Here is a 12,575-nt window from a genome sequence, read left to right on the forward strand (position 1 = left end):
TTGTTTCCTTGCGGACGAGAAAAGGGGGAGCGCACATTTCCGAGAAAGCGTGTCCTTTTCAAAAATGCAAGAGGCGTTGCTTTGTTGCCGGCCGTTTTCGCCGGTGTGTTAAACACACTTTAGAAAGGAGTGTCCCCAGACTATCAGGAGGCGGAGATCTCTGATTGTCTGGTGGCGAGACTATATGACGTCATACTGTAGCCACAGAAGAAGAGACAGAGTTCAGAGCGGTCTGAAGAGGTTTTTACTCGCATACGTTTACCTCATTATTAGAAACTTTGGCCACTTTTCATTTGAACATCTGACACTGTGACTTTAAATATCAGACACAAAAGTATTTATATATTTCATTAACACTGAATTCATCCTTTAAAACAGTGTCTGCTACAGCTGGTGTCAGTGAGATCCTCTGTAACACGTCATCTGCAGCCGATCCTTCCAGATGTTCAGCCTTTAATCTTTGTGGCTTCACAGATCCTGCACATCTCTTCAGTCCTCTGTCCTCTCAGTATCTATTCCAGCTTCCTCCACCTTCAGCCTTAAAACCACAATTATAGAGTAAAATAAAAGCGTAGCACATGAAGCTGAATAGATGAGTTATAACAGAGAATATCAAATCAGAATCGGTATAATTGCAGCCGAGCAGGAGCCAGATTCAAAGAGCTCTGCTGGATTTTGTCCCCAGGCGAGCCCTCCTCTGTTTTTTATCTCTCCTGCTCTCAGACTTTGCTCCTGTCCGTCTCACAGTATTGATCTTCTTTAGGCGGTCTCTTTATTAACCTTTCTCCTCCATCCTTTCATCTCACCACTCCCCTCTCGTCTTTTATTCCTGTCTTTACCTCTCACAGTCCCTCCTCCCCTCGTCTCCTCGCCGCCTCCTCCCTCTCATTGTTCACTCTGTTTTCCTTAATCATTTTCACTGTGTTCACACCTTGTCTCCCCCGTCCCCCGGCCCACACACATAATGCCTCAGTAATATTTACATGTTCTCAGGGTCAGAGACAATAAAGAGGAGCAGCTGCTGCAGCCCACACACTGACAGACAAACACTGAAACATTACATGGATCCAGACATAATGTGAATATAATGACGGCCTGTCTGTCGTCTGCAGCTCCGGCCTGATGATCGGCTTCTTCGTCACCTGTCTCATTATCCTGATGGCTGTCATGTTCGTCTCCACCGTGTACTGCTGTTTTGGGGTGAGTAGCGTCTGCTGGTGATGAATGGGAGCGTCTCCTGCACATCTGACACGGAATAAGACATAGGAGTGATTTTAGGATATATATGTGAGACGTCAGCAGGAACAGAGAGAGACGGGTTCTTGTTTCTTGATATGAAACTTCAGGATCAGACGTCACAGAGACAAATGTCTTCAGTCTTTTATCAGCTGCTTCGAGTCCAGATAATGTCAGCCACGCAGAACCTTAAACACAATCTGCTCTTGACCTCAGAGGAAGTTCTTCTGTTTGAGAACAGTCACACTGCAGCTCTTGTGCTGTGATTGGTCAGGACTTGTCATGTTGACCAGTTGACGTCGGAGGCGGTTTAGGATTATAGCACTGAGGTCACAGTCCAGGCCAGCACTCGTCAATCTGATATTCTCTGAGATCAAAGTGGTAAATTTAGGAGAAACTCATGAATGTTCGGCCAGACAGTCATATGATGTCGTATGAACAGAGACACAGCCCACAGAGGTGGTGAGACATGATGGATGAATGGGTGAAGCACAGGACTTTCACACAGGAGAGACGGGGTCGAGTCAAGTCTGAGTCAATGTTGGCTTTTTATTTTTACACCTGGGCTACGCTGCCTTTGTTAGCAGTGTGTGTCGCTGAGCATCTTGCTTTGTTCACTTCACGGTAAATCTCCAGGTGTGCTCATGTGACATCAGAAAACAGATTAAGCTGTTAACTCGTCAGCATCACACATGTTCCACCACAGCGACTGTCAACAGACTGATTCACTGCTCGATAAATAACTGAAAACACACAGATGTAGCCTCCATGATTCAAAGCAGCTGGTCTGTGGCGACGTGTCGACCTACACAAAATGGCGAGCTAAAGTGCAGGAATGTTTTCTTGCTTATGTGTTGCTTAGCGACAGTCCAGTTCTGGTCCAGCTGCCAAACTATTTGTGTGGGCGGAGCCAAATCACAAATAGTTTCACAAATCAGAAAATGGCGCTTGTTGTATGAAAGTAATATCATACAGGAGGTGGAGCTGTGTATCAGCAGAGCTGTGATCATCTTCAACACTCAGCCTGCAACCGAATCACAGCTGTGCTGATGTTCAGTCCAACAGCTCCACCTCCTCTGTGATGCTGCTTAATAATTCATCTGAATTTGCAAAGTAATTATAGAATGTGTGGCTCATCAAGTGAAGTCTGCAGCCAGACCTTTAACCTGTTTATAAAAACAGCTGCGAACGTGTGGAAGGTTTTCTTTCTTCTGTGTGTGTTAAACTCGGGTGAGTGGTAGAACCTGAGCGCACTTTGAGAACAGGAACTGTGATGATGCCAGAGAGCAGATCTTCCCTGACAAACCTCAGGAGGCCTTTAATCTTTCCATTTCCTGCTCTCAGCGCCGGCTCACAGGTCAGGAGAGATTTGAGAGCAGCGGAGCTGCTGTTGATGTTTCACTGATGAGTCACGGCTCTGTCTTAGTCTTAAAATAATCTCTTCTGTTTCTACATTTCTGGTGTCAGAGATGAGATAAAGTGACCGATGTTCATTCAGAAGCTGATTTCTGGCGTCAGATGAAAATGAGCAAGACTGCGTGAAATAAATCAAATCAAAATATCAGAATAAAAATTGATTGACTGACTTTGTGTCTTGCTCTCCTGTCTCACTTCCCTGTACCCATGACTCCCTGCTCTGCTCGCAGCTCTTCCCGGTCCCTCTGCAGACTCTGTCTAAGAGGATAGTCCAGTCCAGACTCAACAGCACCCTGGTGGGCGTCTTCACCATCATCATCGTCTTTCTCTCTGCTTTCATCAACATTGTGAGTCCTCTCCTGACAAAGTTCAGACAGTTTTCAAAGCTCGGAGCGTTTTGTAATCTCAGGTTTCATAAAGACTAACTCTCCTCTGTCGTGTCCTCGCTGACCTCTGACCTCCTGCAGTTCACCTGCAGCAGCCTGGACCTGCGGAGCTGCATCAGGACGGAGCTCAACATCAGTCTGGCCGCTGTGAACGCCTGCCACGCCCACCTCCTCAACTACAGCCTGGACACACAGCAGAGCTCCTGTGGAGACAACGGCCCCATCTGCAGCTTACCTGAGGTACACCTGAGTCACACCTGCTTTAAACCCTCTGTTCTAAGATATAGAGATATTTCAACAGGCGAGTTTGGAGGTGTCGTGGATATTAAAAGGTGGAGGAGGCAAATGGAGCAAAACAGATGTAGGTTTATTGCAGGTGGTGGAAACTGAGACTTTTTAAAAGTTCAACTCAGATGAGAAAAACTTTTGTCTGAAGCAGTGACGCTGATTCATTTTAACCACCATGATACGTTTGTGACTGATTATATTGATCAGTTAAACCTGTTCCAGATGTTTAGGCAGCGTCATTAACCAAAGGAGACTTCAGACTGACACAGCAGCTCAGTGAGCAGGAGAAAATACATCGTATGTTCCTGCAAACTACAGATATGTTCCAGTTGTACGTTTCATACGTGTCATATCAGTGTTTCTGAAGTGACGTAGTATCTGAGCTGACAGTGTCATCAGGAGGTGGAGGGGATGGTGGATGATGTGGCACCTCGGCGAGACGTCTGACAGGCTGCAGAGCTCTGGTCGAAACCAACAAACAACAAAAACAATTGTAATTTAGGGAGTTACCGCAGTGTTTCCAGCTGCTCTTTGGCCACCACACGTGTGTGATTTTAGCAACCCATGGCTGTGTTTCCACCGGGGACAGTGCCACAAAAAGCAGCTGTTTTTTGCTGAGACATTGCGACATTTTCCTGTCAGCACAGTGCCACGAAAAGCAGCTGTTTTATTGAGACACTGCTGCATTTCCTGTCCGTGGGACAGTGCCACAACAAGCAGCTATTATGAGCTAAAATCTCTTCCTAACTGTGACCAGGTGGTTTTCATGCCCAAACCTGACCACACTGTAACCACAGCCTTGTTTAAACGTATCAGCTCCATAACGACGTATGAATGTTTCATATCTGTGGTTTGCAGAAACGTATGATGCCAACATTTATTCTGGTGACTTGGTTTGGTACAGACGTTTAAAATGCAGAGAGAACAGAACAAGAACTTAAATTCAACTTACTGCTGTGTCAGCAAATCTGGCTGCATGTCATCATAACCAAATACACAGAGTATTCTACCAAACATGCAGCAACATGATGCTTAATGTTTCCTTTTTTCATATATTTTATTTAAAGATTTTCAGATCTTTTCCCAATCAACACAAGTACAAGTCATCCACCCAATCCCACCTCTACCTCCACCCTCAGAGATGAACAATATGAAAATAAGGAAGACAAAACAGAACAAAAGTAAAAATGCTCTTAAAGGCAGAACGATCAGCAGAATGTTCAGCACCAACTACAGAATGAATGTCTGCAAAATTAGATTATACATACACATATATAGTGTGAGTACACACACGTTGTTTGTACAAACCATTACGAACAAGTACACGTACGTACATGTAAACACTTGAGGACAGTGTCCATTTATAGGACAGGATGAATAGTTGATTACAGAGCAGAGGAACGCTGCGTCAAGCTCTCTCCATGTGGAACAAGTTTCTGACGACCAGAAGGAGCATCCACACTTTTACAAAGAGCTCAAGTATTCCTGTTAACCACCACCATACTGTGTCGTAATGTCTTGAGTTGGAATTAAGACAGAGCCAATAGATGCCGGGCCCCGCCCAAAATGGCGGCGCGTGGTGATCCAGTGTAACATCACAGTTATATACTTCTAAAAAGAACTTGTTTGGCTTTGTGCAAAGACCAAAAGAGGTTCCAATGCCTCAGAGGTGTGATGTAGTCTAGAACAGTAGCAGGTAACTGCAGGTGTGAGTGTTAACATTTGACTTGCACACTAACGTTTGAATTTACAGCTGTGTGGTTAAAACAGTAGGTTTATCGGGGGGGTTAAAGCGTCTGTCTGTGACTCAGTCAGGATTGTGTTACAGAAATTAAAGTTTGTCGACCAAACATAAAAACAAACGTACCTTTCCTAATCTCTGTCTCCGTCCCTCAGTACTTCTCGTCGTGCGTGCTGCTCAGCCTGCTGGCGTGCTCCGTCTTCCTGCAGATCAGCAGCATCGGGAAACTCTTCCTCATGCTCTTCATCGAGCTGCTCTACCTCCTCATCATGGAGGTGCCCACAGTCACCCTGTTTGACAACCAGGACCTGCTGGTGATGGCCAACGCCGTCAACTTTGTGTGAGTCTTCTTCTCTGTGTCTTGTTACGGCCGTGATGTTTAAATCCTGATGTTCTGACGGCTGATTGGCTGATTGGCTCTCCTCTGCTCCTCCCCTCACAGCCCGCACATCAACGGAACAAGGTGAGACTGATGGAGACTTGAGTCACTGTGGCGCCCCAAAGCTTCACCTCCATCATCACATTAACAGCATCATTATCAGTGTGCTGCCACAATGTGATTAGAATGACCTGCTGCTAACAGACGCTAACAGATGCTAACGCTAATGAGCCCCGACCCAGAGGGACGCTCGTTTATGTGCCATACTTTTCATTTCACACCCTCACAGGCCAACTTCCTGTTACACCTGTAGGTTTGATGCAGTACTCATGGTAAAACCGTGTGTGTGTGTGTGTGTGTGTGTGTGTGTGTGTGCGTGCCTCCAGCTGTGTGGTGGACTCCAAAGTTCCTCTGAAGATCGTGACCCCAGTGGTCATCACTGTCTTCGTCCTCGCCCTGTACCTTCACGCCCAGCAGGTGGAGTCAACGGCCAGGCTCGACTTCCTGTGGAAGCTGCAGGTCAGTGAGTGTGTGTGTGTGTGTGTGTGTGTGTGAGGTTAGGGTTGGTCTCTAGGGAACGATCGGTCAGGTGCCTTAAGGTAGTTTGTGTGTGTGGTGTTGGTTTAAAGTCTTTAAAGTGCAGCACAGTCAGAGCGTCTTCACTGTGACATATTTCTTGGGAAATAGAATATTTGCATGGAGCACAGTTACAAGAGGGATTTAAAATCCTTTGCATTTGATTGGAGCGTTAAAAAGGCAGCGGTCTAAGAGTTTAGTGCGGACCGAATATGAAAACGGTGTGCTCTGTTTTGTTCTGGTTTGTGGGACAAACAGTGTGTTTTCTCAAGAGTGTGCATCAGGCTCCGAGGTGTGTTTCCTCGTGAGTGGAGGTGTGTCAGAAGTGTGTGTGTCTGATAAAAGGCAGAGAGCTTACAGGACACAACATGGTGTTCAACACACCATGATTTCTGTTTGAAAGAACATTCAGCTACATGTAGGTGAAGATTCTCAGTCGTCATGGTAATCCTCAGTGTTGTATCGTAGACGACTGGACCTGTTGAGTTTGTTGAAGATGTTTCACCTCTCATCCAGAAGCTTCTTCAGTTCTGATGTTTACAGCCTGCGACTCTGCACCAGTCTGTTAGAGCTCAAGAAGCCTCTGGGATGAGAGGTGAAACATCTTCAACAAACTCAACAGGTCCAGTCGTCTATGGTACAGCAATCAGGAGAACATTTGGCTTTGTTTTGTCGAGGCTGAACGCAGCTCTGTTGTTAGAGCTAGAGGAAGACGAGGGAGAGATGAATGAATTAATCCTGTGTCACATTGTTCTGGACATGAAAACAAAGATGTTTGGAGCTCTGATATCTGAACACACGCCGTCTTATCTCTCTCCGTATCGCTCCGTTAGCTGTGAAGTGCAGTTAATATGACCAGGGCAGCTAACTATTTGCCCAAAGTCTCCTCTGATTGGACGAACTTTTGTGAACGGCCCTGAGTTCAGGATGAGTCGTTATCATTTGAAACTGTTTTACAGGAAGAGATAAGACAGAGATTTGGAGGTAAAAATACTCTGATATAATGTTTGACACATATTTGTCATAAAACTGATGAATGAACACGAGGACGCAGGATTAACACTGGGAAATGTATTTTTAATTTCTCTCCTTCAGGAACACTCAGAGATGTCGATATGAAGAAAACTGTCATTATTTCAGTTTGTTGCAGCACCTGAGTTTTTCCTTACATCAGTCGTCAAAACGAGCCGACATGTTTCATCAAACTAAAGATGAAACACAGATTGTTTTGTTGGTGTTATTGTCATATTGTCACCGAGCCTCTGCGACCGTCTGAGGCCACACTGACAGAGAAGCTTTGGTTGTCAATCAGCAGCAGGGTTTCCCACACGTTGGTTGATCTGCGGCGTCTCGCCACGACTAAAACATCTGCCTCCACCTTTGACTTTCTTTTTTTGGAGCTGGATCATCATTAGAGCGCTGTTGGAATATATACACCGTCTGTTTTTTTTGTTGCTCCGCTCCAACAGCACAAAGTAGGGGTCAGCGATGTGTCCCTGAAGTAACATCAGAATATTTCAGGGTATTTTTGCAACAAAGATATTTTTGACAATATGACAAATTAGTAAAAAAAAAATTGTATTATTAATTTAAGAAGATAGAATATCAACAAAATCAGTGATGTAGTTTTATAGTTTGCTTCAAATATTCAGTAAACACTAAAGAAAATGACATCATGTCTTTAGTTACAGCAGTGACTGATGTCATGACGACTCATCTGATCACGGTTGAGATATTTTACTCTGCAGTATCAGTTTTTCCTCACGTGATTCTCTTTTGATTATTGATCAGTATAATCTGTCTCATGTCTGTATCTGTCACCCCAACAGGCCACAGAGGAGAAGGAGGAGATGGAGGAGCTGCAGGCCTACAACCGCCGCCTGCTCCACAACATTCTGCCCAAAGACGTAGCCGCCCACTTCCTGCAGCGCGAACGGCGTAACGACGAGCTCTACTACCAGTCGTGTGAGTGCGTGGCGGTCATGTTCGCCTCCATCAGCAACTTCTCAGAGTTCTACGTGGAGCTGGAGGCCAACAACGAGGGAGTGGAGTGTCTGCGGCTGCTCAACGAGATCATCGCCGACTTTGATGAGGTGAGACGAGAACAAATCCAGCTGCAGGCTGCGTCTGTGAATCTGAGGCTCTGGCTGTGGGATCGACTGGTGTCAGTGCAGCTTTATGAGCTCTGTGTCCAAGTGACACCAGCAGCACGTCGGCTTCTGTCTGGTTTTACTCACTGAGCGCTCGTAAGAAGAGACTTTAAGACTGATTCTTTCTTCCCACCCACATTATGCTGAGTTAAAGCTGCATGAAGGCACATCATGAAAGTTTGATGCATCCGGTCGACACGCAGAAACTTTAACATTCATTCAGTCATGTTTGTGAATCTGAGTCTGATATTCACTCTGCTTTTATCTCTGGATTCTTTATCTGCAATGTTTGATCAATATTAGACTAAATAAATATTAAAATCATACGCAGGTTTCAGAGGAAAAAATATCTGCTTAAATGTTTGGTACATTGTTCTTTACTACTAAAGAAAGAGAGAATTGTTAGAATCCGATTATCTTATCAAGTTAAATCCAGTAAATATAAAACTTATCAGATGAAACTTTGTCTCGTGTGTCACCTTCAGATCATCAGTGAGGATCAGTTCCGTCAGCTGGAGAAGATCAAGACCATCGGCTCCACCTACATGGCGGCGTCCGGCCTCAACGACTCCACGTACGACAAGGCCGGGCGCTCGCACATCCGCGCCCTGGCCGACTACGCCATGAGGATGATGGACCAAATGAAATACATCAATGAACACTCCTTCAACAACTTCAAGATGAAGATAGGTAGCTGCAGGGAAGAGTTTGATAAACAGTATATTTATTTTTGGACAGAAAGCACATTGTTTCTAAAATACAAAGGAACCTGTTCAATAAAACTAATTTTGAGAGTTTTGTAAAAACATAAAAACATATTACATATTTGTTTTCACATCAGAGTCCAGCAGGTTTAGTTGTGATTAAGCACCATGTTTCATCTTGTATTTGTTAATCTGCTTCCTGTCGTAGGTCTTAATATGGGCCCTGTGGTTGCCGGGGTGATCGGGGCCAGGAAGCCTCAATACGACATCTGGGGAAACACGGTGAATGTGGCGAGCCGCATGGACAGCACAGGAGTACCTGAGAGGATCCAGGTGAGCTGTGACACTACACTGCCCAAATATTCTCTTAAAGGGACAGTTCAGATCTTTTAAAGGGGGTGTGACGTATTTATCCACAGTCAGTGTGTCACCTACTGTAGAGTCAGTCAGCACGTCGTCAGTTTGGAGGAGCAGGAAGGAGTCTGACATCGAGGCTCAGCGATGTCCTGCTGTGGACACAGGCAGCTGCAAAATGTATTTTAGCCACTTAAAAATAATCTAGATCAGTTAAAGAGTTCACTGTATTTAGAATATTGTCACTGCTTTACCTTTCTGACAGACAGCCCTTTCTGTCAGACAGCCCTTTCTGACAGACAGCTCTTTCTGTCAGACAGCCCTTTCTGTCAGACAGCCCTTTCTGAAGCAGCTCTCCTCACGGCCAGACTCCACTGAGAACTCAGGAGCTGCTGGTCGACTGCTGCCTCCATCAGTCTGTGTGTTTGTGTCACTGTGTGATTCTGGTGTTTAAAGGGTTAATTCAGATTCACCAAAGTCACACAGTGACACAAACACACTGACTGATGGAGGCAGCAGTCGACCAGCAGCTCCTGAGTTCATCAAGCCAAATGAGTGTTTCTGTCAGTGGAGTGTGGCTTTGACGAGAGCATGATGGGACCTGAAGCCATTAACGGCTTCCTTGTCTAAACGGGCTGTTTGACAAAAAGGTAAAGCACTAAAAGTTACTCTGAATAAAGTGTACACTTAAAATGGTGTTGATTTTTTTTTTTTTTTAGTTGGCTAAAATTCATTTTGCTGCTGGTCCCGTCCACAGCTGGAGACTGCTGAGCTTATGTGACAGTACTCCAGCTCAGAGCGCTGCACCCGCCCATACCCATAAAGCTCAGCACCAGAACCAACCCGTTACCTGTCATTATGTCAAAGTCAAACCTGCACCCGTTACTAAAAGTGCCCCGCCCCGCCCCGCCCCCTGACCAAACCCCCCCCAGGCTCCAGTCCCTCACATGAAGCTGGTTCTCCGTCTCTTTGACTGGATGCCAGGTTAGGAAACATGTTAGCATGCTCCTTCCACCACCATCAAACCTAAATACTTCAGACAACCCCGCTTCAAAACATTTAACACGTCATTGTACTCAGTGATATTTTGTTTATGTAGTTTTCTGTTTTAATCAAAATAAGTAAATTATATCATTTTTATAATTTTAGATAGTCAAATAATATTGCTTTAATTACTGTAATTTTTGTTATGTTACAGCAATAACGTTTTTTCTAGGCCGTCACAGAAGTTAGCATTGCCCTGATTCCCTCACAAAAAGCTAGTGGGGCTTTTTGATTGTTTTTTGGATTTAAAATAAGCTCTGTGGCAAACAAAGATTTATGAGACTTACAGATTTTGTTCAGCGAGATAATCTTTACTAAAGGACACTACAGTGAACAGAACAGAAGTGAACAGCTAACGGTGGATAACTTGACTTTGCTTCCCTGACGGCTAATACAGATAAACGAGCACCAGACGAACCACCTGACGTGCACACAGGCTGTAAACAAGCTACACAACAGTCACATGACTAAACGTCACCACCACAACGAGGCTGTAAGGCGACGTGATGACATTTTGTAGTCTCATTTAGCCACTTATTAGCAACTGCCTTTTTTCAAGACATAAATAAGCTTCTAAATTCACAGTGGGGTATTTACTGACTTATTTTATGTCATAGCAAAACATGAAAGTCTCTGAAGCTTGTGTGAACTACAGACCTTATTTCAGACATCTAACCAAAAACACACTGACTTATAGACGAGGGAACGGGACGTGCAGAAATGTTACCTCATCTCTGGGTTTAAGGACTCAATCCTGCAGAACTCTGTTGCATTTTCTACGTAACACTGCAGGACATTAATTAAACCTAAATCAAAAGTCAGAAGTATTTAAACATCCCATTACTTTAACTAATACTGATATTTTTGAACAGTTCCTCCTGAGCCACATCACGTTGTGACAACAAACAACTTCCACTCAACTTTTCAACAAACCATCATTTTAAAAAAAAAAGGCGTTCTCTCAATAATCGCTCCTCTCACCCTCTCTTGTCAGAAACATTAAAGACGACTGGAACAACCACCATCCTGATGACACTTAGTTTAGGAACCAGTGAACGCTGAGACAGTAACGGGTCATTAAAGCAGTGTCAGTGGAGCTCAGGACAGCTGGTAGTTTATCTGTTTCACCATCTTGGAGTTGGCTCCAGGCTATTTTGGTCAAACATGAGAAATCCCTCCAAACTGCCCGTCATGGCCGACGGCTGGGTTTAGACACACAAGTCTGTTCAAGTTAATTAAAAATGGCTGTATTGGTTTTTACTCACGATCAGATGTGAAGTCATTAAAGCTTAATAACTCAAAGCGTCTTTGAACACAGATGGAAGCCTTTAAATTCACCTCCTGAAACACCATTTCCACAGGAGCCAACACGCACTGCTGCTTCCTGATCAACATGAACGAGACAAAGCAACGGCACGATGGCGCCGTTAACTCACTTCAATCTGTTTGTACATGATAATATTCAGTTTACAGACGAGCTGAGAGGCTTTTAAACAGGAAGTCATTTATGGTTGTCAACTGAGCAGGGTGATAAATGAAGCAGAAATATAAACCTATATTATGATCTTAACTTTCAGCTTTTTATGAATCAAACAGAAAAATCTGTTGAAAATGCAGCTTCAGCCCGACAGATGTTCTGTACCTGTAACGCAGGACCAAACAGAAGCTCTCTGTCGGCAAATAAAACTTAGTGAGCTCCCATAAGGGGCAAATTAATATAAACAGATTGTATTTGAGTTTAATTGTTAAATGTTTTTCTGTTTTATTTTATGTATAACCAGTAAAAAAAAAGAATGGCTTTAATGTGATATTTTAAGTAATTACCACTAAATAATTCTACATTTCTTTTGGCACCTCTGACATTTTTTGGTGTGTGGCAGCTTCACACCCCAAGACACCCCACAGTCCCTTAGTCCCACGGTCCCTTAGTCCCACGGTCCCTGACACTATGGACCCCGTAGAAGAGCAAACAGCAACTCAAGAGACTCACCCTTTGGTCAGCGACTGTAATTTGGCCAGCAAGAAACCCCTCAGCACGGGGTGTCACAGCAGCAACAGAAAGTTTGTTGATTGTGCTGCTGATCCCTCAGAGCTGGAGTTTGAGTTGGCTGGATTCAGGTTGCTGCAACCGCTGACTGGGGGTCAGTCTCCAGAGCTGCTGCCTGCTCTCCTCCCGGGGAAGTGATCTGTAGCAGCAGGAAGTGAGACAAAGGACACACTGTGATTTAAGGCGCTAGCTAACGTTAGCTACATGATTGTAAACTTGAAGCTGCAGCTGTGAGTCTTTGGCGCCTGTTAGCA

The 12,575-nt window shown here is 44.5% G+C and overlaps 2 protein-coding genes across 3 annotated transcripts in view; one reads left to right on the forward strand and one right to left on the reverse strand.

The window, feature by feature from the left end:
- The window catches only part of adcy5 (adenylate cyclase 5), a 117,021-nt gene that overhangs the window by 100,707 nt on the left and 3,739 nt on the right, over positions 1-12,575 (forward strand). For both annotated transcript variants that reach the window (XM_050049431.1, XM_050049432.1), the window contains exons 12-20: positions 1,113-1,200; positions 2,883-2,999; positions 3,120-3,278; positions 5,223-5,407; positions 5,510-5,530; positions 5,833-5,965; positions 7,852-8,115; positions 8,658-8,862; positions 9,085-9,209. In XM_050049431.1, coding sequence (XP_049905388.1) covers positions 1,113-1,200; positions 2,883-2,999; positions 3,120-3,278; positions 5,223-5,407; positions 5,510-5,530; positions 5,833-5,965; positions 7,852-8,115; positions 8,658-8,862; positions 9,085-9,209 — 1,297 coding nt within the window. The remainder of the gene's footprint in view (positions 1-1,112; positions 1,201-2,882; positions 3,000-3,119; positions 3,279-5,222; positions 5,408-5,509; positions 5,531-5,832; positions 5,966-7,851; positions 8,116-8,657; positions 8,863-9,084; positions 9,210-12,575) is intronic.
- Positions 1-12,575, reverse strand: part of sec22a (SEC22 homolog A, vesicle trafficking protein) — a 104,876-nt gene that overhangs the window by 63,045 nt on the left and 29,256 nt on the right. The window lies entirely within an intron of this gene.

Source organism: Epinephelus moara, chromosome 7 (assembly GCF_006386435.1).
Source record: "Epinephelus moara isolate mb chromosome 7, YSFRI_EMoa_1.0, whole genome shotgun sequence".
Lineage (NCBI taxonomy): Eukaryota > Metazoa > Chordata > Actinopteri > Perciformes > Serranidae > Epinephelus > Epinephelus moara.